Source organism: Echinops telfairi, unplaced genomic scaffold, assembly GCF_000313985.2.
Source record: "Echinops telfairi isolate 266 unplaced genomic scaffold, ASM31398v2 ScPeMD7_17;HRSCAF=63, whole genome shotgun sequence".
NCBI lineage: Eukaryota > Metazoa > Chordata > Mammalia > Afrosoricida > Tenrecidae > Echinops > Echinops telfairi.
The window spans coordinates 4,454,157-4,482,022 of record NW_022103914.1 but is presented as its reverse complement, the minus strand read 5'-3'; the positions used below and the strand labels follow the sequence as shown (position 1 = coordinate 4,482,022).

Here is a 27,866-nt window from a genome sequence, read left to right as displayed (position 1 = left end):
AAAGCTTGTAGTTAGTTCAAGGATCGCTGGCCTTTAAGAGTGTTTTCCAGTTCAGCCTTTTGGGGCACCACGCCCTGTCCCCAAAGTCCACCCTCATCATTCCCTGGGGATCTTGTTGCTCCCTTCCCCTGCTGTTCCGCTGCACTCCCCCAGTGCTTTGCCTCAGTGTGGCGGGATCAGATTGGGTGCAATTCCCACACTGTGTCTCTGGTGTTGTCCCCCGCAGGGCCATGGGTCAGTGAGGGGCATCATGTCTCATAGTGGGGCTGGCCATGTGGTCCTCTCTGGACTGGCTTAAGCCGAGTTTTTCAGCACATTTTTTTTATGCCGTTTTTGTGGTAAAATTAGGTGCCTCGGCTGATAGTTGGGTCAGCTTATACTAGTATATATAGTACTTATTTGAATTAAATTTAGTAGAACTTACACTTAAAGAGTGAATTATTGAAAATAATATTTTAAATCACCCTCATGATTCAAGACAGGTCACGCCATTTCTGGTTTTGCTTATAGGTAAGGAAATTTCGATTTAGAGAGATGAAACATTCTTTAGGAACATACATGATAGCTTCACCTCACTTTTCAGTTTTGCTATATGAAGAAGAGGTAGTTACAAAAATTGTTTCATAGAATAATGCTTTTATAGTCATGATGATGGTATTCACTTAGTAGATAAATCATCACTATTAGCCTAGATTGGTGAAAAAGGAAACATTAAAAGTGGTTAAGATACCATCATAAAGTACCATAATTTGTTCGTTAGCCTGAAAAAGTAGCCATGAAACCTTTGGAACTCTTCAGCAGTTGCTAAGAATGGCTCAGAGCTCAAGGCCAGGGGTTGAGGGATTATTTCTGGGATGCTGACCATGTTCTGTTCTTGATCCAGCCGTTGGTTACACAAGTGTATGTGATTGTGAAAATTTTATTATGGCCCTTCAAGGGGGCTTCAAAAAGTTGATGGACAAATATATCTTTTAATTTCATTTTTCCACAAACATTTTGAAGCCCTCTCATATACTTGCATATGTGGTATAACGTTCATATTTTTATGAAAAATGGCTAAACACAAAGAAAAAATATGTAGCTTAAGTTGTTCCGGGTTACAGTGCTCAATTTTAAGGAAAAGGAACCCTTTAAGACTTAAGATTTTAGCCTCTCCAGAGGCCTTTCCAGGAGCCCTGGCGGTGCCGCGATTGAGTGCTTGGCTGCCACAAGAGAAGCCAGTGGTTTGAGCCTGCCAGGAGAAGGATGTGGCAGGCAGTCAGCCAGCTTAAAGATTTCCAGCCCGGAGGACTCTGGAGCACTTCCACTCTGTGCTACTGAGACACTGTCAGTTGAAGTCAGTGTGTGCTTGAGGTTTGATGGGGCAAGACGTTCTAGTTTTTGTCGCCGTTTGTGTGTTTGCTTGTTTTACTGTGATTTAGTGAGGTTTACAGAGCAGATTGTTTTTTCATTCAATAATTGTATCTCACAAGGTAATAATAGCACTCTTCCCATCCCTTCCTGTGTGTACCATTTCCCTGACCTTTAGAGCTTTATCCCTGGGCAAATGCTGCTCTTTTGATCGTGTAGTTGATCATTCTAAGGCGTGCATACTCCTCCAGTGTTTTGTTCCCCTCGTAGGTCTGTTTGTTCTTTGGCTGAATGTTGAGCCACAGGGGTGAGTTCAGTTCCAAACCTGTAGGTTGACTAAGGGCCATAGTTTCCAGGGATCAACCAAATAACCCTGGTCTTTTTGTGATTGTGTTCGGTATTTTTAGACCACTTTGTCCAGGGCCTCCTGGTATGATCCTTTTCAGAGTGGTCGGCTTTGGTAGCCCAGCACCATCTAGTCCTCCTGGTCCTGGAGTCGGAGGCTGGATAGAGTTCCTGTGGCCCATTAGTTCTCTAGACCCAACGTTTCTTGGTGTCTTTGATTTTCTTCACCCTGAATGAAGCTACTTGCACCTCATACATGGCTGATACTCACCAACGTAGGATGTTGAACATTTTCTTTGTGGAATATATTGTGCCAATTGAGCTGAGTGTCCCCTGAAACTACAGTTGTGATCCCCAAGCCCAGAAACTCATTACCTCAAGGTCTCTGGTATATAACTTTGTCCTCTGTGTTCTTTACTTTATGATATATTTGCAGCACATAAAAATACATATGCATAAATATCTTCACACACACACACACACACACACACACACACACACACACTCACTCCATTCACCTTTCCAGCTGTGCTCACCTTTAGTGTCTTTCTATATATCTACTTGTAGATTGTTATTGGTGATAATACAGGATCAGGTATATATAGTATTTGTGTTTCTTGCTTATAACTCTTTCTCCACTCATTGCCTTCCCTTGCTTGATCAATTTGTGCTGATCTCCGTGTTGTACTTTGCCTTTCTCTTCACCTAAGTTAATTTGTGTTTACCTTCTACTTAGTGATTTACCCTCTCTTCTCTTTAATCAAAGAATGAGTCTGTGTGTTAACTATTTCTTAGCTCTTTATAGTTGTGGTCTCATACAGTATTTGTTGTCCTTTTGTCATGGACTAATTTCACGCAGCATAGGGTCCTAGGTTCATCCAGGTTATAAGGTATTTTGCAGATTCATCGTTATTTTTAGTGTTGTGTACTATTCTCTTGTGTGGATGGACCTTAGTTTAGCCATTTATTTGTTGTTGGACACTCAGGTTGGTTTCCTCTTTTTGCTATTGTGAATAGTGCTGCAATGAACATGGGTGTGCTCATGGTCTGTTCATGTTGAGGCTGTTATTTTTCTAGGCTATATAACTAACAAGATTGCTGAGTCATACGGTGTTTCTATTACTTAAATTTTAAGGAAGCATCCCACTGCTTTCCACTGGCCACCAGCCATGTAGGAGGGTTCTAATCTCCACACATTGCCAGTATTAATTGTTTTTATCATTTTTAAAAAATTTGCTATTAAGGCTTAGGTGAGATGATATTGTTGTTTTGATTACTACCTATTTAGTGGCTGACAATAATGAGCATTTCATCAAATGTTTTTAGCTGCTTGAATGTCTTTGGTGAAGTGTCTGTTCATGCCCTCTGCCTCTTTAAATTGTTTTGTTTTTGTTGGTGAAGTATTGGAGTTTCCTGTCAATTTCAGAGATTAGCCCTTTTCAGAGGCACTTGCCCCAAACTCTCCCCCAGTCTGGAGAAACCTCTTGACCTGCAGGAACATTTAATTGTCAGGATGCCCCAGCTGTCTAATTTGCTTTCTGTTGTTTGTGCATTTTCAGTTATGTTTGATAGTACATCTATGCCATGTATACAGCCACTAAGATTGCCCCTATTTTTCCATTTGTGTTCTTTGTAGTTGTAGGTTTGACAAACAGGTCTTTATCTTGAGTTAGTTTTTTTATATGGTGAGATATGCGGCTTATTTAATTTTTCTCCAAATAGATACCCAGTTTTTCTGGGATCATTTGTTGAAGAGACGATCTCTCCCCTGTGGTCAAAGATCAACTATCCATAGGTGGATGGCTTTATTCCTGGGTTCTCAGTTCTGTTACACTGGTCTGTGTGGCTGTCATTATGCCAATCCCAAACTTTTTTGACTAGTGTGGCTGCATAGCAGGTTTGGGTATCAGGGAGTGTGAGCCCTGTGTAGTAGTGCTTTACTTCTCTGGGGTCTCTTTCCTTTCTGTATAAAGTTGGTGATTAGTTTTCCCAGCTCTTTAAAGATTGAAGTGGGAATCTGGTTTGGGGAATTGCATTATTATCTGTAGGTTTCTTTGAGTAGCATAGAAACATGCTGTCTTCCTGTGTCCGTGCCTTTCAGTTACGTAGGGGATAGAGACCTGTTTTGGTCTTTGACCGTCTATACCAAGACCATGATTATATATATCCCTCTTAGCTGTTTTTTATTGTGAACGTTTGATCCATCTCCTCCTCTCTCTTATGCTTGCATGGATTATTCTCACTAATCTAAGGATCATTTTTCATAACACTGTAGTATCCAGTGTCTTAAGTATATTTTTCATATCATGTTGGTATTTAACATAAAACTAAGACGTGTGTTGAAAGAGTTTCCTCTTGTTGAGAACAGGTATTTTCTTAGAGAATTGACTTATTTAAAGTCAACCTCTTGAACCATGTCTCTAGTGATGATAATGCTCTAGGCTCTGTGTATAATCACTGTGTGTCATACCTCTGCTGTTCTCTACACTCTCACATGGGATTACCCTTGTTCCGTTTGAAGCAAGTGCCTCTTGATCCATGTACAGCTTTTGCTTGAGCACAATGAAGTGTTCTGGAATTCTCATTCTTCTCAAGGCTAGCCATAGTTTGTTATGATCCACACAGTCAAATGCCTTTGCATAGTCAGTAAAACACAAGCCAACATCTTTCTGGTTTTCTGCGCTTTAAACCAAGATCCATCTGATATAGATGCATGGGTTGCATATGATTGTTAATCCTTTGACTCTATTAGGAAAAGGGAACAGGGCTTCTAGTCAACTCATGTCAACTTGCTCAAAAATTAGTCTAATGGGGAGGCGAGAGGGGGAACTGATCACTATGATCTACATATAACCTGCTCCCAGGCGGACGGACAACAGAAAAGTGGGTAAAGGGAGACATTGGTCAGTGTAAGAAACTGTATGGCCAGTGTATGGAACATAATAATAATTTATAAATTCTCAAGGGTTCATGAGGGAGGGAGAGAGAAAAAATGAGGAGCCAATACCAGGGGCTCAAGTCGATATGTTTTGAGAACGATGATGGCAACAAATGTGCAAATGTGCTTGACAGGATGGATGGATGGATTGTGATAAGAGCTGTACGAGCCCCTAATAAAATGATTTAAAAAAATTAATCAAACGGGACCAAGAAGTTACGTGAGAAATGAAGCAAAAGGAAAACTGTCATGTTCTCAATGTTGATTCTAATTGAGCAAGCCTGAAAATGCTAAGAAAAAAGTGGTTGAGAGCCCAGACCAGGAATTAATTTTACTTTGAAGAAATACTTAATGCTGCTAATGAGAGTGTTCTGCATTGTTTTCTCTGTTGACTTTGTATTAATGTGCTCTTTGTTAATTTTACCCAAAAAAGGGAAATCTTTTGAACTTTGTTATATCCAAAGAAAAAGTACATCTGTTAGAGCTCTCTGTTTTGTGTTTAATTGACAAACACAATTAAGTTTTTCATTAACTGAGCGTGGCTGATAGCCAAGCAAAGGAGCCCTGGTGATGTGTACTGTGTGCTGCCCACTGAGCTGCTAACCAGAGGGTCCAAAGTTCAAACACACCAGCCACTCTATGTGAGAAAGATGAGACTGTCTATTCCCCTAAAGCAGTGGTTCTCAACCTTCCTCATGCCTTGACCGTTTCATACAGTTCCTCATGTTGTGGTGACCCCTAACCATAAAATTATTTCGTTGCTACTTCATAACTGTCGTTTTGCTACTGTTATGAATTGGCTGACCCCTGTGAAAGGGTTGTTTGACCTCCAAAGGGGTTGCGACCCACAGGTAGAGAACCGCTGTGCTAAATAAAGGTTTAAAGTCTCAAAACTCGAAAGACACGGTTCTACCCTATCCTATAAGCTATGGGTCAGAATGGACTCAGCAGTTCGTAACAGCCAAGCAAATGTAAACTAGGTTTCCAAACCCATATCTCCTAAAAAGAGATTCTCACATTGAATATGCTAATTAAAATGGTGATTATGTCTATATGCTATATAGAAATTATGAGTGGGACCCACAGAACTGTTATTTTCCTTAGATGATGTCTCATGCTGAAGGACAACAGAGAGATTTAATTAGGCGAATTGAATGTCTTCCATCGTCTGGCCATCTTAGTTCCTTGGACCAGGATCTCTTAATGCTGAAAGCAACTTCCATGGCAACAATGAACTGCTTAAATGACTGCTTTCATATTCTTCAGTTGCAGCATGCATCACATCAGAAAAGTTCATTGCCTTCAGGTAAGTAATAGTTTAAAAGTTGGGTCTAACTCTGCAGGCCGAAGTCAAATAAAGAGTATATTTTTGTCATTCTTATTTGAGAAAATTCTGAAATAAAAAAATAAAAACCCATGAGCCTCTTGGATTTTAATTTTCAAAGTAATTTTATATAAATTCTTTCTGTTGTGTTTTTCTTTGGATCTGAAATGATTTTAAGTTTTACATCATTACATATTCCTTTAGAAACTTGAAACTCAGCATGTCAAAATACTTCAGTATGTTCATCCTCTGTACTTCCCGTTAGAAGTTGTGGCATGACTATCCTCCCAGTTGATAAAGCGAGAAACTTGGTATTATCACTTGAATTTTGGCACTGTTGACTAGTCAGTGTTTTATAATGACATACTTTCCATGGCCTATCAGTCACCTTTCATTTAGAACAAAATGTGTCTGTCTAATATTTGACAGAATTTGTTGACATTGATGGTACATGGCAAAAGAATGTAATTGCATTCAATAATAAAGATAAATTTTCTATTAAATAGATGAAGAAACACTGTCACATTGCATTCATAGTAATTGATTCATATTTCACGACAACCTATTGTCCTCTTATCCAGCTACCTCTCCTTTCTTATATCATTTGCTGTTTTAGAATTAGAACATAATTTTATATATATAAAAAAAGTTCATTACCATTGAGTTTGACTCATAGTGACCCCATAGGACAGAGTAGAACTGCTCTATAGAGCTATAATGCTATCATCTTTATTGAAACAGACCTCTTTTTTGTGTGTGGAGTGGCTGGTGGGTTTGATTGGCCAACCTTTTGGTTAGTAGCTGAGCTTTTAATCACTGTGCCACCAGGGCTCCTTATATGATTTTACAATGACCAAATATTTTTAAAAGAATAAAACATTCTTTGAGAATGATGAGGGCAGTGAATGTACAAATGTGCTTTACACAATTGATGTATGTATGGATTGTGGTAAGAGTTGTATGAGCCCCTAATAAAACGATAAAAAATAAAATAAAATAAAAATAAAGCCTTCTAAAAAAAAAGAATAAAACATCTTTTGTTAGTCTGTAGAAGAAGCAATTCACGGGGAAATTTGTGATTTTTTTCATTCCTTTCTAGTATCTTCTGATTTATATATGTTGTTAAGTGCCTGAGTCCAACTCAGCGCGACCCTATAGGACAGGGTGGAACAGCCCCTCTGAGTTTCCAAGATTGTAATTCTTTAGTAGAAAACCTCTTTCTCCTGCGGAGCGGATGGTGGTTTCATACTGCTGGCCTTGTGTTTAGCAGCCCAGCACGCAACCACTACACACCCCCAGGGCTCCTTAAAGGCATTCTTTATTTAGAAGAGCTCTGAGACCAAATGATTTATATGCTAAATAGTTTTGTTGTGGTATCCAGTGAGAGGAAAGATTTCTAAATTTAGTGTTTATGTACAATTTATTTTTAGAAGTAAGATAATCTGGATATTGATACTAAAAATATTTTAAGGTAGGAGCAAAGTTTTTCCATTTCCTTGGAATTTTAAAACATACCCCATGAGCTACCCCCCTCCGCCACTGGCAACCATGAATCTTCCCAGTGCTTTGTGAGATTGAACTAAGTGGTCAGGCAGACTGGAAGGGAAGTTGCAATCTATTCCTCTGCTGAAGTGGGCTGAGTAGACTGCTTACTCATTTAAATTCCTGCTGTGGCAGTCTGAACATCCCTTATTGTAGCTTCTGTGAAACCTAGATCAGCCTCTGCAATCAAGTGGAACACTTTCCATTATTGATTAGGTATAGAATCCACTTTGTTAAACTAGTTGAGGGTAATAAGAGATGTTTGAGTCATTAACTGAGATGACAGGTCTCCAAATGTGACCATGGTCTTTTACTAGGTCACCTATTATTTATTCAGAAGAGCCCTTCAGTTTAAAAGTATATAGGACTTTTTACATCATTAAAAACAGAAGATTAAGAAGAATGGCCATCTATTTTCAATTTTTAAATTAGATCCAGAGGGTTATCTTGATCGGTCAGAAAATTGCTGTTGATAATAGGGGTCAGCCCTGAACTGAAACAAATTGTACTGTTTCACAGTCCCAGGCCCTTCCTGTTGTGACCCCCAAAGCCTAATTGTATACTCTTTTCTGCTGAAGTCACAAGAGCGAGGTCGGCCTCATACAGAAAAGGCAACGAATTGATTGCTAGGGTGCAGAATACAACTCAGTGATTCACCGACTTGCCCAAGAAGTGACTTCAGTCTGTTCTGGGCGGATTCTTTTAAATGGTATTTGATTTCAAGTTGCAAGTGTCTCTGGTAAAATGTTGCCCAATCATTGTGCTTATGCTAATGAGACACAAGTGCCTGCGTTGCAGGGTCTGTGAACAGGTTGACTTGCTTTTTAGTCTTGCAGGCTTAAAATTGTTTAATAAAATTTACATCTGCTGAACTTTGCAGATTATGAGCAAGTTTCAGCAAAAGTTTTCTCTTAATTCATCAGGAACGACAATCGAGTGGTTAGAGCCAAAGATACCTTTATCAAACCACTATAGAAATGGAGCTGACTTTGCAACTGAGCAGAGCAAGCCAGTGGCAGTCCCAGAGGAGCAGTCTGTTGCAGAGTCTGGACAACTAGCAAGGGTAAGGTAATATGAAAGTATGCTTTTGTTGTAAAGTAATTAAGATCCACTGAGAAGTTCTAGTTCCTGGCTTCTCAGGACGTGGGCCAACAATGCCATCAGAGCAGCCCCCCATTGCTGTTCTACAGGAATAGCCCATTGTGTTAAATATGTACATGTCACTTTTTTATCCCCCCTGGATAAAATTACGTACTCTTTTAAAATTTGCTTTTCCTTGCTAATAATGTGTTTAAAATTTTGCTACTTGCGGTTTTTTTTCTCCAGAAAGCAGGAGCCCTGGTGACCCAGTGGTTACGTACTGTTTTGCTAACTGCAAAGTCAGCAGTTGGAAACCACCAGCTGCTCCTAGGGAGAAAGATGAGGCTTTCTACTCCCTTAAAGAGTGACAGTCTTGGGGACTGGCAGAACAGTTTCACCCTGTCCCACAGGTCTGCTGTGAGTCGGAATCGACTTGGTGGCAGTGAGTTTTGTTTGTTTGCTTGCTAGTTTGTTTTGAGAAAATTACTTATTTAATAAGATTGTTTAAATGACGTTTTTCTTTTTCTCATGTTGTTCTTTCTCAATTATATTCATTTAACATTACTTGCCAAAAGCTTTCTATTAAATTTAAAAGTTTGCTATGAAGTCTTTTCGACAGATAGCACTCTTACCAAACCAGTTTCTCAAATGAGTGTTTTCATTTACTCAAAATTCCACCACTATAACACACTGTTTTTTCCTTGTGTGCATTTCTGCGTTTTTTTATGTTACCATTCTGAATATCTTATTTTTTGTTTTTATAAATAGCACTGTATCATCTTGTAAACAGTTTTGTTTTTCTCTTTCTCTAGATTTTTTTGGGGGGGGATTCTATTCATTCAGCCAAGAGTAGTGAAGAGTTTTAGCTGTTTACATATTGACAAATTACTTTGTAAAAGAAATGTGTCACACAGAAACTTCCAAAGCTGTTATAGTCTTGGCTCATTAAGGCAGGTAGATCGGGCAGGATGAACAGGGGGCGGGGTGGAGGCTGGAAGTAATTTATGAGTTGGGTTTTGACTAGCTTATCTGTGAAGTCAAGTCGATGACAGCAAGTATGTTTTAAGTTATCTGGCAGATCACCAGCCCAGTTTTAGCATTTGAAGGAGATGCAAAAATATAAGATATAGTTCTTTCCCTGAAGACTTGAAATCTTGTCACAAGATATACACAGAACTGAGAGAATAGTATGAAGACTTGTTTTATGCTTTGATCTGGCCTTAATTGAAACAATTTAGCTTACTAGAACATAGAATAAATGAAAAAGTACTTTGGCAAGAACTGAAAAACTCACAGTGAGCCTGTGTGGGTCTGCAAGACTAACTGCTTCGGGGAGTCGAAAGCCCAGTCTTTCTCCCAAGGAGCTGCTGGTAGTGTCCAACTGCTGACCATGTGGCTCATAGCCCAATGCTTAGCCACTATACCACCCAGGCTCCTCTTGACAAGAAAGTGCAATAGAAATTGAGCTTTAAAAGGAGGAGAGGATTTGGAGAGAAGAAGAGTAAGAGAACCCAAAGGTAAAGGTAGCAAAAGCAGGATAGTAAGGTAGTCTAGACTGCTCCTATGGAGAAGGCTTGCCTGATGGTTTCCATGGCAGGTTCTGCCATTTATTAATATGTGGGCCAATTACTTGACCACTCATCCTTTTAATTTCCTCACCTGTGAGAGAAGGATAAGAATACCTTATAGTAGAAGGTATAATATGAATTTCGGAGAGTACTTGTGGGAAATGGTGATAGATTGTCAATGCCACAGCTCCATATAGTACCATTGGAACTGCATTCTACATGAAGGATGCTCCCTGGAGCAATGTACCAGAGAAGAGTATAAATCATGCTCCCTGGGCTTGTGGAAACTGGACCAACAAATGTTACCAGTTGCGGATGCTTGGCCAGTTGACCACCCTGTTGATGTGACCTGAGTCTGTTCTGGTTGTGAATACCTATTACATGATGAACATTTCTTCCCTGGCTTTTAGATGTTGTTAGGTGCCTTTTCCTCCTTATGCATTATTTGTGTTTTTGTCTGTGCACTATTATATTTTTAATTTTACCTACCACTTTATCACTGTTTTGTTTGTTACTGTTTTGTGTTGCGTCTCCCAGCTGTGAAGCATGGGAGGAGTGGATGCAGTAGGGGTGATGGGTGGATAATGTGGGGAGGGGAAGTCAGGAGTAAATAAGGGGGATAGGAAGGTGAAAGGAGCACTAGACGGATTTTGATTGCATAGCTCATCTTAGAAGCGATTTAACTACGGTTGGGTGGGGCAATCTAAAATGGAAGTGGGGCTGACAGTATAATTCTCCTTGATATGATTGAATGATTGAGCTATTGAATTATATTTAACTTAATTGCCAATAAAACTGTTGGTGAAAAAAAGTTACAGTCTGGGAAACTCACGAGGGCAGTTCTACCTGCCCTATAGGGTTGCTATTAGTTGTCATCAACTCAATGGAGTGTCTCAATGAGTGAGATACACTTCGAAACTGGACAATGAATAAGGAAGAAATTATGATGTGGGAAAAGTAGATGAAAAAAAAAAGAAAAAAAATGTTACCAGTTGCCTTTTTTTTTAACCAGAGGAATTAAAAAAATAACATACGAATTTGGTCTTAATATGATATACAGTGGGGTCTTAAGCTGGGGAAGGATGTGATATGTTTAAGAAGAGTGGTAATATGGGATTTACCTTAGAATAAAAGTGGAAATAGAAACAAAGACACGTGCATAGATAATATGCATTTGAAATGAAAAATCTCGTGGGTTGGTAGAGTTGGATCAAAGTTTTTAGCCTAAATGATTACTGTATATACTCGTGTATAAGCTGAGTGTTTCAGCACATTTTTAATGCAGTTTTTGTGGTAAAATTAGGTGCGTTGCAAGTCTGGCTAGACCAGAGGATGTACCCTGGTACAGGTAGGAACTGGAAACACAGGGAATCCAGGGCGGATGATCCCTTCAGGACCAGTGGTGTGAGTGGCAATACTGGGAGGGTAGAAGGAGGGTGGGTTGGAAAGGGGGGACCGATTACAAAGATCTACATGTGACCTCCTCCCTGGGGAAAGGACAGCAGAAAAGTGGGTGAGGGGAGAAGTGGGACAGGGTAAGATATGTCAAAATAATAATTTATAAATTATCAAAGGTTCATGAGGGAGGGGAAAGGGGGGAGGGAGGGGGCGGGAATGAGGACCTGATGCCAGGGGCTTAAGTGGAGAGCAAATGTTTTGAGAATGATGAGGGTAATGAATGTACAAATGTGCTTTACACAATTGATGTATGTATGGATTGTGATAAGAGTAGTATGAGCCCCTAATAAAACTATTTTTAAAAAAATTAGGTGCCTCAGCTGATATTTGGGTCAGCTTATACTCAACTATATACAGTAGATAAAATTGTGGTGCCACTCTGTAGGAAAATTACAATGAAAGCTTCTAGAGAAAAGGGGTTAATATGATTATGAACATGTTGAATTTTCTGATGAGAGTAGAATTTGACTGTAAATGTCTATTAAAAGCAACTAGAGATTTGGGGGAATGCAACATGTTTTGAAAATCAGACTAAAGCCACCTGTGATTGAGGCACAGAGGTTAAGAGACCAAGTACATTGCCAAGTAGAGTATAAGCGGGGTTTGGGGGAACTGCAGATTTTTAAAAAAAATTAAAGACAGACTTCACTTAAATAGCCTGAATAGCCTTGAATTTTCCAAAAGTTTAGTAGCTTTCTTCTTTGAAATATGTGCATACAAGCTGGAGACCTGTATGGTAGTAGTAGAGACTTTCCTGTCACCTAAGAGAGGAAGTAAGCCTGATGAGGCTAGGATGAAGCCCATAGCTCTTCTTACCCCAAATCAGAACTCGGAAGGTGAGAGAAGGGTTAGTGTGCATTTTGTGGAATATTGGGGTTACTCTTTGGCACTGAATCTCCAAATATAGACATTTCCTAGAAACTCAACAACAGTTCTTGCCACTGCATTTGGTAACCATTCTGGATTCAAATTTTATACAGTTGGGTGTGTTCATTTATTTCTTTTTAACAACTCATTTTATTAGGGGCTCATAACAATCCATACATCAGTTGGATCAAGTACATTTATACATATGTAGCCATCATCACTTTCAAAACATTTTCTTTCTACTTCAGCCCTTAGTATATTTTTTCCCCCTCCCTCACCCCAGTGGAGTGTGCTTATTGGAATGTGGATAATGCTTTCACTTCCTAATGCTTAAGCTTTTCTTTTAAAATAGCATGAGGAAGCCTTTTTTTTAAAAAAGAGAATTTCTAAATTCCTCAGTTCCCACTATTATGACGAATCAATATCTAATGTAACTTTTTCTATTAAGTGATTTGACCATTTTTATAAAAACAATAACTGTACCTTTTACTTTTATTTTAATAATTGTTTTACAGGAGGTAGTTCCAAACCACAAAGTAAATTTTGTACTGTATGGTAGTGTTAATATTATTAATATGCGTTCCAGATTCTGACCTTAAAACTGTAACAGTACCTTTTAAGAAGGTTGGAGAACATTACTTAAATCTAGACCAAGAAGATTTGCCCCCGCTCAGTATTAGTATTAAATCGTATTGTATTTGTTATTCATATTTAGACAGGTGAGTGATCAGCTTTCCTACCTCTCTTAGGACTTGTGAACATCCAGTAGGAAGCACAGTTAAACGCTCCACTATTAACAAATGATTGCCAGATCCAACCACTTGCAGGTGACTGGCTCTGAAAGGTCCCAGCCTTGAAAACCCCATGATCAGTTGTACTCTGCACCGCATGGACTGAGCAGTGACTGATGTGATTAGGGTTTTAAATATTCAGAAGTATATTGTACAACTGGTTTATCCTAGGTTACTGACAGATTTACTAGCCATTAGAGAGGAATTAACAATGCCTCTGGTATCTGTCCTTAAAATTATAAACACAGAAGTATATTCTTCATTTAAGGAAATGAATTCAGTCTTTAAGTGACATTTCAGAAGCTGACCTGATGTATATTTCTGTGATAGAAGATGGGGAAAAGATAAAAGCAAAATAAAGACCAGAAACTCACTGTGTTTTATTTTGAGAACAGTATGTTGTTTTTCATGTTTGTTTGTATGTGTGTGTCTGTGTGTGGTTTGTTTTTATTTTTTCCACAGTCACTTTTTTTGCATTTTAATAGAGATATATCATTCCCTAGTTTAATCACATCAAGCAGTATAGTACAATTACTACCACAATGTTTTTCAAAATACTCTCTTCCTTCTTGAACTCCTTGACATTAACTCCATCCTACCCAACTGTACCTCCCAGAAACCCGTATTCTACTTGCTGTCTCTCTAGGTTCATCAATCCTGGGTTTCATATCCTGAAACACATATAACAAACATTGAGGAAGTTTACCCCCAGGGACTAAGTACATCTGAGCTAAACCCCAATATGAAATGAAAACAAGCAAACAAAAAACACAGAAAATGTTGAAAACCAGATCAGGTCTAATGTGCATCAGAGGGGGGATCAACTGACAAGTTTTTAACCGGAGAACATTAAGTTTCTGTTTTGGGGGGATTTTTTTATTTAAAAAAATTTTTTTTTGAAATAGAGGAAAGAACTAGGAGGCAAAGGGCATTTATAGATGTCTAAATAGAGGCATGTATATATGTAAATATATTTATATACAATGATGGGGAAATAGATCTATGTACACATATTTATAGGTTTAGTATTAAGGTAGCAGATGGACATCAGGTCTCTACTCAAGTACTCCCTCAATGCAAGAACACTTTGTTCTATTAAACTGGCATTCCATGATGCTCACCTTCCCGACACGATTGCTGAAGACAAAGCGGGTGAATAAGCAAATGTGGTGAAGAAAGCTGATGGTGCCCAGCTATCAAAAGATTTAGCATCTGGGGTCTTAAAGGCTTGAAGATAAACAAGCGACCATCTAGCTGGGAAGCAACAAAGCTCACATGGAAGAAGCACACCAGCCTGTGTGATCATGAGGTGTTGATAGGATCAGGTATCAGGCATCAAAGAACAAAATGTCATATTATTGTGAATCGGGGAGTGCGGAGTGGGGACCCAAAGCCCATCTGTAGGCAACTGGACATCCGCTTACAGAAGGGTCTCGGAGAGCAGACGAGCCAGTCAGGGTGGAGTATAACACTGAGGAAGCATACAACTTTCCTCTAGTTCTTTAATGCTTCCTCTCCCCCACTATCATGATCCCAATTCTACCTTACAAATCTTGCTAGACCAGAGGATGTACACTGGTACACATAGGAACTATAAACACAGGGAATCCAGGACAGATGAACCCCTCAGGACCAGTGGTGAGAGTGGCAATACCGGGAGGGTAGAAGGAAGGTGGTGTAGAGAGGGGGAACCGATTACAAGGATCTCCATATAACCCCCTCCGTGGGGGACGGACAACAGAAAAGTGCATATAAGACAGTGTAAGACATGACAAAATAATTTATATATTATCAAGGGTTCGTGGGGTGGGGTGTGGAGAGTAAGGAAAAATGAGCTGATACCAAGGTCTCAAGTAGAAAGAAAATGTTTTGAGAATGATGATGGCAACAAATGTATAAATGTGCTTGACACAATGGATGGATGTATGGATTGTGATAAGAGTTGTATAAGCCCCCAATAAAATGATTAAGAAAATTTTTTTTAACCTAGCTACACAAAATAGATGGGTTGTTTGGTAAGATTCTGTTATTGAAGGGGAAAACCAAAGGTACAAAATTAACAAAGCTAATTTTTACAGTTAACAAAGTTCTTTTTACAGTCCTCTTAAGTTAAAGCCCAGAAGAAATCTAAAAGATAATATTGTCATATAAAACTGTCTTACACCAAGTTACTAGTTGAATGTTTCACAGAGAACGTTGAGACACCACCCCAAATAAATGTGGAAAGTGATAGCTAATAAAAGTCCTATAAAGCAAAACTCAGCTGCCATCGAGTTGATTCTGACTACTAGTGACCCTTCATGACAGTATAGCGCTGCCCCTGTGGATTTCCAAGATGAAAACTCTTTATAGGAGTAGAAAACCTCGTCATTCTCCCTCAGGGGAGCTGGTGGTTTCGAACTGCTGACCTTGCTGTTAGGCAGGCAGGCTGGGGCTCCAAGAACCCTATAGAACTTGGGAATTTGAAACCATATACTATTGTTTAATATTCTCTTTTAACCACTTGTAGCCAGGACCCTACTGACACGAAAGACTTTTCGTCCTGAAAGGACTGTTTGTGGTTAGATTTAAAAGCTGTGTAAGACTTTGAGTGTCATTCAGACTGCATGAGCACCTTAGGGTTTCCGTACTTGCACTTAGAATTCTCCATAACCCCCAGGTGTCTCCTGGCAACTCCCATGTTGCAGTTGTTAAGACTTGACATGTACAGTCACACCAAAGTTCAATGTACTTCTATAGTTTTATCTTTAAAGGGGGCGAATATTTATGTTGTACAACACCTAGAATGTAATTTACAGGTAATAGTACTGCCTGTAGGCAGATGGCCAAAGCTTCTGATGAAACATGATATACTCTTTTTAAAATTCCTTTAAAAATATTTTCATATTTGGTAAATATACCGAAACCACAATCCGTTGCAGTGCTAATGAGTTCTAGGAAAATAACCTCTTCCAATGCCAAGGAATGTAGGCTGTATTTCCAGAAACATCTTTACCTGTCCTCAGATTTTCCTAAACCTCATCCCTTTATGTTTTTTTTCCTCGTGGATGTTAGCAAATGTTTATAGCACTGGAGTTTTGCTTTCTCTTGTGTCAAGGAACCTGAAGAAGTAAATGCAGATGACGAGGTGGAGGATACATGTGATAACAAGGAGGATGACCTGGGAGCCGTGGAAGAGCAGCGCAGCGTTATCCTGCATCTCCTGTCACAGCTCAAGCTGGGCATGGATTTGACAAGAGTAAGTGATAGGCTGAGCAGTTTCTGGAGCCCATAAGCCATGATTCTGCCTATAATTGTTAATGTTGTCGGGCCATTTAACTCTTCATGATTTGGTTTTTAGTCTATCAGCACTTATCTTTTATTTTTAAACTGTGGTTTTCTGTGAAATAGGAAGTTGCATATCAATGTAGACCTACGGTCCTCCTGTTTCTGAGATGAAAAGGGGGCATTGGTGGACTGTGCTGCCTTGAACTCCACAAAATACTTTTCTCTTATTTGGGCAGTCCATTTTGGGAATTATGTATAACTGGAAGCAGGAAACTTCTAGAAAGGTCCTGATGGTAAATACTCTCAGCTGTGTGGGTGTTGGTCTTTGTTGTAAATATGCAGCTCACTCTTTGTAGCATGAAAAGTAAGCATAGACAGTCTGTTGGTTTCACTCAGAAATTTTTCATTATCAAAACAGCAGTCCAGATTTAACCCTAAGACCATACTTTGGGGGTTCTTGGACTTTTTAAAACGTGTTCTGAAGATAAGCAGCAATATCATCACCTGGGTGCTTGATAAAAATGCAGAATCTCAGGCCCTCACCCCAGACCTAGTGGATGAGAAGTACTTGTAATAAGTTCCCCAGTTGGTTTATTTGTTCTGTAGTTTGTTTTCATTTTAGGCTGGCATTTTTGTTTTCCAGTTTATTCCATTGGGATGCCCTAATTTGTTTTATTAATAAATCCAAGGCAACTAATTAAACAAGAAAACAGGTTTTAAAACTATAAATGGCAAAAGAAAATGGTTACTGTAGGGGTTTCTATACTGTTTGGCATTAGTATGGAATTTTACCATTGACTTAATGTTTGTTTCAAATTGAAGCTTTTGGTATCATTGAAGGTAATGGAAGTATTGATTAAAAGGCTATTTGTTTTCAATGAATTGTTTATATGGAAATGTGACTTACTGATAGAATATTTGTATTTATCATTCACTTTGAATGATTAAAAGGCAAAAAACACATTTCTGTACTTAGACTTCTTATCTTTTATAGGAGTTTTAAGTAAATAGATTGAGTAAAAAGTTTATTAACAAACATATTTTGGGAATTAATAATGAAGTTCATTGGCCTTTCATCTGACTCTAGATATTCTAGTTGGTTATCATTTCTATTCAAGGAATATTTTCATAATTGGTTGTGAACTTGGTTAAAGTCAGTATTCACATGAAGGATTTATTTGGTATGTGTGGCCATCCCTTAGTAGAACAATGTTGAGGTTTATAAGGCGTAACTAAGAACATTTGAAAAGGATGTTCTGTGATGGTAGTAGGGGCAGCGTGCGGTGTGCTTGGTGGTACAGCTAGTAAGCAATTACGTAACTGCTAACTGAAAAGCAGTGGCTTAACTCACCATGGGAGAAGATGTGACAGTCTGCTTCTATGAAGATTGCAGTCTAGGTAATGCTATGGGGCAGTTTTGCTCTACCCTGTAGGATTACTTTGTCAGAATTTACTCAGCAACAGGTTGGTTTTTGTTAGTTTGTTTTTTTAATTGAGTTTATTATTTTACCACCCTAACACAATAAAATTCTCACTTGATTACTTTCAAATCTTTTTTCATATTATAGTATGTATGCATTTGTTTCATTTTTTCCCTGATTACTATATTTTCTTTGTGAAGTGTATCATACACACAGAAGACTGAATATTCAGTTCAAAACACAGCCATAAGATGAGTAGCCATATACCTACCTTTCACGGCCAGACCTTAGATGATGCTCTCTGTGCACCGCTCCTTGTTGTAGACCCTCTACCTCTACTTTTTCCTAGAGGTAATCATTTCAACTTGACCTTTGTGTCAATCATCTTCCTGCTTTATGTTATCCATTGAGTACACACACATAACTAAAAAAGTGCTATTATGAAATAATATACTTTTATTAATAAAAATATAAAAAGTGAAGTTAATATTTCTCAACATATCCTCCATCTAAGTTTATACACTTCTGAGGCAGCTTTTCCATCTCACTAACTCTTCCTTGAGGAATTTTGTGCTCTTTGGTATATACCACATCAAGAAAGCAATTTTGATATTGTCTTCAAATGACTCGGATTATGTTCCTTTGGAATGTTCTTTTGAGTTGGGAACAAAAAGATCTGAAGGAGCAAGATCAGGGCCAGAGGATGGATGGGATAAGGTTTTCCAATGAAATTCTCAGCCATTGCCACATTTGTTGAACGAGCAGGAGGGTAATCCCATGGCACAACTTTCCCAGCCTTTTTCTCACCTGCGCAGTTTTCAGTTTTCTTAAAACTTCTTCCTAATAATCCCCATGATGGTCCTCTGGCTGGATTGACAGAAGATACTTGTTTCACTAGGATTGTAAGGTGGAAGTACTGCTGAAAATTCTTCCTTCCCATTAACAGTGCCCAAATGCTTGCTTTTGCTTCCTTTCCTGGGCCCTGGGTTAGTCTCCACATGAAATTTGCTTTTTGTAATTCCATGAAATAAAGATGCAAGTATTCATCCCCACCACTTGACCGTGAAATAGCCAGTATTTTTTGCTCCTGTTATCTTCTTAACCATTTTTTGAAATTCTTAAAATTGTCCATTAGGCAAAAGTTCCATATTTAGCCTGAACCACTGTTAAAAATGTATTCTTTTCATTTCTTAGTTACTCTAACAATATTATGACACACATTTTATTTTCCATATTCCTTTTCCCTCATTATTATGTTGTTTTTTAAGGCTAGATTCCTGGAAGAGTAATCAACAGACTACATGGGTATGAATATCTTAATGCTCTTGAAAATATTGGCTCATAGCTTTCTGAAGGAATTGAGCTTTGCTTTAAATAAAATGTTTAATCTTCCTTATTCTTATCGGGCTTTAGGTGTCAAAAGTTCTGTTCTTGAAAATAGTTCTCATGTACTTAAAATTAAATGTTATGTTTTTTTGCTTTAATTAGTGATCTCTGTTCTTTTCCTAAAAGCTGGCATTCATTGCCTCTTTTAACATCTCATATCTTGATAAGCCAAAGCAAAGCAAACACTGTCGCTGAGTTGACTCTGCCACGACTCTTTAGAACAGAGTGGAACTGCTCCAAGACTATAAATCTGTGCAGGAGTATATAGCATCATCCCTCTCCTGAGGAACAGCTAGTGGACTTGAACTGCTAACCTTGCAAGTAGTGGCCCAGTGTTTAACATATTTGTAGCGAGCAAAAATGACCTTAGACTACAGCCCTCTAGACATGTTTGCGGTTTAGAAATCCTGTTCCCTGCAGGCCCCCAAACTTCCAGCAGCTGGTTATCACCCCTCATGTATTGTGAAGCCTGCTTAATGCTTACTGAGACCAAATATTTATCCTTTGTAACTTTTGTTTTTAATATCCACTTAGATAATGTGTTTTCAGCGAGCTTGGAGTAGTTGTTTACATATGAATACACAGGCTTCATTTTCCCTTTTTGGTTGATGTTTTTGTTGTTGTTCTAGGTGGTGCTTCCTACCTTTATCCTGGAGAAGCGTTCCTTGCTGGAAATGTATGCAGACTTCATGTCTCATCCAGACTTATTTATAGCCATCACTAATGGAGCCACAGCTGAGGACAGAATGATGCGTTTTGTTGAGTACTACCTTACCTCATTTCACGAAGGCCGTAAGGGGGCCATTGCTAAGAAACCGTACAATCCTATCATTGGAGAGACATTTCACTGTTCCTGGAGAATGCCGAAAAGTGAGGTACCATCCGTTGTTAGTGGCAGCGCTTCCACCCAGGCAACCACAAATCAAGCTCCTGTTTCAGAGGAGTCTTTGAGCCAGGTGGGATCAGACTGTTACACAGTCAGATTTGTTGCTGAGCAGGTTTCCCATCATCCTCCAGTCTCAGGATTTTATGCAGAATGTGCAGAGAGGAAGATGTGTGTGAATGCGCATGTCTGGACGAAGAGCAAATTCTTAGGCATGTCAATAGGCGTAACAATGGTTGGAGAAGGTACGTAGAAAACTTTTTGCAGATTATTGATCTCATACTACAACCTTAAACTTTGGGAAGCTAGATAAATATTATATATAAGAACTGCTATGTGTACTATGTTTTTGTTTTTAGTTTATGTTTTAGAATGCTTGTGTGTAGAGGTGAGTGACTTACAGATTTTCTGTTTAAATGTGTTTTCTGATTTTAAATATAGAAGATTTTTATTATCAAAACTTTAGAAAAATTCAAAGGAAAAAATGAAAAGCATTTGTAATTCTTACATGCAGATATGGATAGTTTTTTTTAGTATTTTATATAGTTTTTGTGTATGTTCATCTTTCTAGTTTTATAAGTTTAGGGTTATGTATAATATTGTAGCCTACTTTTTAGAACTAAACATATCTATTTTACCATCAATGATAAAACTTTAAAGTATGTTTTAACTGCAATATAATCTATTAAATGCATCTGTTATCTTTCACTTAAACATAAAATTTCTTCCAAATTTAAAATTTTTATTATTACAAAAATAAATCACACCATGTTATGTTCCAGATAAAAATACCTCCTCTTTAACTCTCCTCATTATTAAGTTCTGTTATTTATTGTGATATGACTCTTTCCAACTTCCATATAATGTTTAAGGTTAATTAAAACGAGAAAAAAAAATCACTTTTTTTCTTTTTTGTGTGAGTTAGGTAGGGATCTACATTTCAGATCATCAGTTTTGTACTCCATAACTTAAACTGCTTATTAATTTAAACTTCTATAACTCTTGTTTTATTAATTTAAAAACTTGTCTTTTTAGTTTATAAACTCTACATTAGCCCTTGATGTTTCATAAACCAGCCTGTTGATGTTATAGATGAAAAATCTGATGTCGAGAAATGATGGAACAGACGCCGCAGGGTCATGAAGTTTAAGGCGTAGCCAGGTTTAGAGCCTCACTCTTTGACATTATTTCCCCCTGGGCAGTTATTCTGGCTCATGAGAATCTGGTGATGGTAGGCCCCCTTCCAAAACAAGACAAAACATATCTAAGAAATGAGAAAAACAATTAATGTCTTTAATATAGCATCATTATAGAAACAAGCTCTATTAGAATAGTATTCTTTTCCCTTATTGCAATAGTCTCATGGACATATCTGACACAGTCCGTGGATCCGTGCACGCGCACGTCTGTGTTCAGTCCCATCGAGTGAGCTGTACAGCCATCAGTGCTACAGCTCTCCTTTCTGCTCTTTCCCCGCTTACATTCTTTCAGCTTTACCATAAATATTTCAGAATTTGACAAAGTAATTATTATATCTGTGATTTTTCTGATAGGATTAGGTTTTATTTTCCTTAATCTGTATAGATTTCCCAACCATTGCTATCTTATTTCAGTTGACTCTGTAACAGTTTGAAAAAGTTATAAGCCCTAATCAATGATCAGATCCTAACAATGCTTTAAGTTCAGGCTGAAGGAATTTTAAGGGGATTTCTTGAAACTGTCATTGGTAGTGCTTTCTGGTCCTGTGAACCTAAAAGGGATAGTGAGGTCATAGTGGGAATACCTTGATTCACTACTATGAAAAAATTGCCATTGTAAATGAAATCATATAAAGCAAAATAATAGGATCTACTATACAAGTAAACACAATGGATCTTTTTGGGGGTGGCTTAATTTTTCTTGTAAGATGTTAACTATCCTACTGTTTTCACATTCAGGTATCCTCAGTCTGTTGGAACATGGAGAAGAGTATACGTTTTCTTTACCTTGTGCATACGCCCGGTCAATTTTAACCGTTCCCTGGGTAGAACTGGGTGGCAAAGTCAGCGTCAACTGTGCAAAGACCGGGTACTCAGCCAGCATCACTTTCCACACTAAGCCGTTTTATGGGGGCAGACTGCACCGGTAAGAACATCTTCATGACACTTGGCTCTGCCTGTCCACTTCAGGCCTGTATTCGAACCCCTCGTGGGTTTCCTGCTTTGATCTGTGTCTGTGGGGCTGGGTTTTTATTCATGCTTTTGTTTGTTTGCTTGCTTGTTTGTTTTTAATATATTTAGTCTTTCAAGGCATTATGGAAGTCATCATGTAGTTTTAAAAATAGTGACATTATTAGCAGATCTACCTGATAAATCTTTTCTGGTGACGCAGCTAACACAATATAGACTAGAATTCCTGAGAGATAAATAAGCATTCTCTGGCACAGAGATCCAAATTTGGATCCAGACTTCAGTTGAAGCAGCCATTACTCCAAATTATGGTGAAACTATACCTAACCATAAGAAAGCGTTGGTGGTTCAAATCCACCATTCTTTCTAAGGGAGAATGAGACTGTTCCTGTAAAGATTTATTTGTCTCAGAAAACCCTAGGAGCACTTCTTCCTCCTTATGAGGTCACTGTGACTTAGAATGGACTTGTGGTCAGTGGGTTTTCAGCGAATTTTTTTTCTTGGCTTGTTAATGTCTAGCATTTTAGTCTTGGTCACCCTGACTCTGTGAAGACAACTCATCGTGACCCTCTAATGCCCTGTGAGGTTTCCTATACAGTCATCGGCAAATTGTCAGAGCTTGTCTTCTGCAAAGCCAATGACGGCCTCAAAGTGCTAACTTTCCCATTAGCAGCAGAGTGCATAACCATTGCTCTCCAGAACTCTTACGTTTTGTAATAGGAGCCTTAAAAGAACACTGACCCTTTAAGGCCCCGCTGTTTACTGCGACTGTCCGTGAAGTAGGCACAGTTTTATTTTATTTTAAATCATTTTATTGGGGACTTGTACAACTTTTTTTAATAAATCATTTTATTGGGGGCTCTTACAGCTCTTATAATAATCCATGCATCAATTGTATCAAGCACATTTGTACATATATTGCCATCATTTTCAAAACATTTTCTTTCTACTTGAGTCCTTGGTATTGGCTCCTCTTTTTACTTCCCTCCCACCCTTGTGAGCCCTTGATAAATTATAAATTATTATTATTTTCATATCTTATACTGTCCAGTCTCCATTCACTCTCGTTTCTGTTGTTCATCCCCCTTGGGATGGTGGGTGGGGGTTAATACGTCAATCATTGTGATCGGCTCCCCTTTTCTCCCCCTTCTCCCCCCACCTTTTCCTTACTCTCATGGTATCACTTACTCCCATTATTGTTTCTGAGGGGTTTATTTGTCCTGAATTCCATGTGTCAAGAACTCTTATCTGCACCAGTGTACATGCTCTGGTCTAGCCAGAGATACTAAAATTTTGTAATGAGCTGTTTGAAGCCTCCTTGTATGTTCTTTGGATTTCTAAAGGACTTACTGCCTATATAACATATTTTTAAAGCACCTCTGATGCACAAACTTGTTTTTTGAATGCTTCATGTGGTTTTGTCCTATTTCACGAAGGCTTCCATGGGAAACCTGTAGCATTTTGAGCATTCTGTTGTACCTGTGGAGAAGCCCTGGCAGAATAATGGTTATGGTTTGGGCTGCGAGCCCAGGTTAGCAGTTTGAATCCACCAGCTACTCTTGGGGAAAGAGAAGACTTTTCTACTCCTGCTAAGAGTTCATCTTGGAAACCCACGGGGCAGCCCTACTCTGTCCATAGGGTCACCATGAGTCAGAATGGACTTGATGGCATGAGATAGGATTTCGATAGCACCTTGATTACAAAGGTAGCACAGGACCAGGCATTGTTTCATTCTCTTGGGCATATGGAATCTCTTGAGTGGAAGGCACCTGACATTATGCCAGTGTAATGTGCTAGATTCGTTGTAAGTCATCTGTAAATAGTCGTTGATTTTTCTTGGGAAATATGCTTTAGTGTGAATTTCTTTGTTCTTGGGGTTAGTGTGTGGCCCAGAATGTACAACGATCGTTTTGGTTACTCTTAGGGTGAGCCCTTGGGTTTTTTTGAAGCTGCCTACCATCAGTATCCCCCTTCCGTTTAAAAATAGCTGTTGTGAACATGCCTGATTCAGTTGATGCATGGATTGTGATAAGAGTTTTATGAGCCCCCAATAAAATGATTTTTTTTTTAAATAGCTGTTGTGCCTCTTTATTTCTCTCTCTTCTCTGACTTTAATGTTCTTGTTTCATTCAATGGTCACTACTGATGACACGAAGAACTAGGACATTGGTTTTGTTACTAGCATGTTCCGGCCAGTGCCAGAGACTTGAAAATCTTAGAGCCAGAGTTGGAAGCAAGTCAAGAGTAGATGATAATAACTTTGATACTGACTGTAGGGGAGTGTGGATTAACATAGAAGGAGATATCTAAATTTGTAGACACTAACAGAGAAAGTTTGCGTCAGAATATATCTCTAAACTCAAAAACCTAGCACAATTTTATTGTTGTTTTTTTTCTCTCCATGTTTGTATTAAGTGTATATGTTTATTACCATTCCTTTGATCCTTGCCATTAGAATGTATCTTTTAATCTTGATATAAGACTGCATCAGTTATAATAACTTGATTTATCATATTCCTAGGACTACCTAAATGTGAAGGATCAGAATTAATCTTTGTGAATCTTGCCGGTACCATAGCATTAGATAGTGCCTTCCTATAAATACACTACATAGAATCATCCTCTTTGTTTGGAAGTCCCTCTTCAGTACTTGGGCTTATGCCTTAGGGTTATCCTCTTTCCTCCTTCCCAAGCTCTTCTTGCTCCAAGTGGGATTCACATTTGTTTTATAGAGCTCACACCCCACCAATACTAAGTTCCTAGTGTTTTCCATAATTGTAGCCCTGTTTAGGTTTTTCACTCATCCTGATGAAATTCGTGTCCACATCTTTGGTTATCCTGTGGTTGCATGGCCAGGAAGCCAACTGCCATCCTATCTCACTCTTTTTCCTCTAAGGGCCAGGCAGAGCACTAAGAAAGCAGTAGCATTGCAGTAAGGAGTTTAGGCCCATTTATGGCCACATCTTCAAGAACAGCTCCAGAGGCAAGACTCTTAATTCCCATGTAAGTTGGCCAGTGAGGGAGAAGATGGCCAATGCTTTTTTAAAATCATTTTATTGGGGGCTCGTACAACTCTTATCACAATCCATACCTCCATCCATTGTGTCAAGCACATTTGTACATTTGTTGCCATCATCATTCTTAAAACATTTTCTTAAAAAAAAAACAAAAAACATTTTCTTTTTACTTGAGACCTTGGTATCAGCTCCTCCTTTTTTCCCTTCCCTCCCTGTTCAGCCCTCCCTCCCTCACGAACCCTTGATAATTTATAAATTTTTTTTTTTCATATTTTACACTGTCCAATGTCTCCCTTCACCCACTTTTCTGTTGTCTGTCTTCCTGGGAGGGGGTTATATGTAGATCATTGTAACCGGTTTCCCTTTTTCCCCCACCTTACCATTACCCTCCTGGTATTACTACTCTCAATATTAGTCCTGAGGGGTTTATCTGTCCTGGCTTCCCTGTTTCCAGCTCTTATCTGCACCCATGTTCATCCTCTGGTCTAGCCGGATTTGTAAGGTAGAATTGGGATCATAATAGTGGCGGGGGGAAGCATTAAAGAAGTAGAGTTTCATCAGTGCTATACTTCACTATGACTGGCGGATCTCCTCCCCGCGACCTTTCTGTAAGGGGATGTCCAGTTGCCTACAGATGGGCTTTGGGTCCCCACTCTGCACACCCCATCATTTTTTCTTCTTTGATGCCTGATACCTGATCCTATCAACGCCTCGTAATCACACAGGCTGGTGTGCTTCTTCCATGAGGGCTTTGTTGCTTCTCAGCTAGATGGCTGCTTGTTTATCTTCAAGCATTTAAGACTCCAGGCGCTAGAGCCAACTCTTTGATGGCTTTTCGCCCTACCTGGTTTTCCAAGCCTTTCTATACAAAATTAGTTTCTTTTTTTTTTTTAATGATCTTATTCCAAGTTTTCTTGGCACAGACTCTCTCTATTGTAAAAGTTAGGAGGAGGAATTTTTGTGCAGTTTCCAGTTTCCTTTCATGCTGGAGTTCACATGCTCTTTATAGACCATCTTAGTTGTCTAGTGCTGCAATAACAAAAACGACAAATGGATGGCTGTATCCATAAATGTATTCTCTCGCAGTTTTGGAGGCTATTTGTCTATTTGGGGGTGCCAGTTCTAAGAGGTCTTTGTCTCTTTTCAACAGCTGAGGGCCTGCTACCTCTTAGAGTTCTCATGTGTCTTGGCCTTAGTCATCTCCTGGCCTTTGGAGGGTCTCAGCACCGAGACCCAGGGTTGCACTTCCCTCCCGCTCTTCTTTCTTGGTGCGGTCGTCAAGTCCCTCCGTCTCTACTTGCTTCCCTCTCCTTTGATTGCTTGTTAGGGAAAAGGCGATGCTGTCCACACCCCAGGACAATGTTCCTTACATCTGGTCAAACTTGTGACCTACGTAAGGGAGTTGCATCCCACTCAAACTTCTTACAAGTGATTGGCTGATAATATCAGATCAAACTCCGGCCATGAGTATATCACACAAATATCAAATCACATCATTATCGTTTCTGGTACATCTGGTCTCAGCGACCTCAGCTATTTCATACAGAGATCCTTGGATGTCCTGTTCCAAATAGTCCTAATCTCTCTCTGCTGCTGCTTCAAACATAGCTCATCCTTATAGCTAGGGGAGGTAGTAACAAAAACTGACCAATCCCTTCTATTAGTGTTAAAAAAAACCCAAACCTGTTTGCCTAGTCCCACCCAGTCATTTGGTGGAAGCTAGAGAGACTTGGGTAGAGGAGCCATATTAAGAAATTTCATTCCACCACAAGTATCTCAAATTTTTGTTTTGAAACAATTTCAGACCTGCAGTACAGTTGTTAAAACTCCTATATTATATCCACTTCTTATTGTTAGGTGCCATTGAGTCAGTTCTGATGCCTGTGACCCTGTGGACAACAGAAGATAACCCTGGGCCATCTTCACAATTGTTCTTATGTTTGAACCCATTGTTGTAGCCACTGCGTTAGTCCATGCGTTAGTCCATCTCATTGAGGGCCTTCCTCTTTTTCTCTGCCCTACCACATTACAAAGCATGATGCCTGTGTTAGTCTGTGTCCATTAGAAAAACAAATCCACAGAAACTCATGTATAAGAGAGAGTTTTATATAAAGGGTAAGTGCACATCAAGAAAACATCCCAACCCAGTGCTGCCCAAGCCCACAAGTCCAACATTAACCCATATGTCCAACACCAATCCACAAAGTCCTCCTCCATCTCACAAAACCCACACTATGACGCCGACTGCAGGAGGAAAGCCGAGTCAGTGAATGTGTAAGCATCTCAGTACTGGCAGGGGTCTCCACACGGCTGCCCCAGCACCCAGGGTTGCATCGGGGTAGGTCCATGCGGCTTCTCCTGGGGGATGTCTTGCAGGAAGTGAGCCTTGACAGCAGAAGCAGGGAACTGGCTAAGGTAGCTGCACCCTGGCCCAACCATCAGAAATCAAGAGACCGAGACC

The 27,866-nt window shown here is 39.1% G+C and overlaps 1 protein-coding gene across 1 annotated transcript in view; it reads left to right on the top strand.

Moving 5' to 3' along the window:
- The window catches only part of OSBPL11 (oxysterol binding protein like 11), a 97,391-nt gene that overhangs the window by 41,447 nt on the left and 28,078 nt on the right, over positions 1-27,866 (top strand). The window contains exons 6-10 of the mRNA XM_004712250.4: positions 5,738-5,939; positions 8,423-8,562; positions 16,361-16,501; positions 19,967-20,465; positions 22,158-22,344. Of these exons, the coding sequence (XP_004712307.1) occupies positions 5,738-5,939; positions 8,423-8,562; positions 16,361-16,501; positions 19,967-20,465; positions 22,158-22,344 (1,169 nt within the window). The remainder of the gene's footprint in view (positions 1-5,737; positions 5,940-8,422; positions 8,563-16,360; positions 16,502-19,966; positions 20,466-22,157; positions 22,345-27,866) is intronic.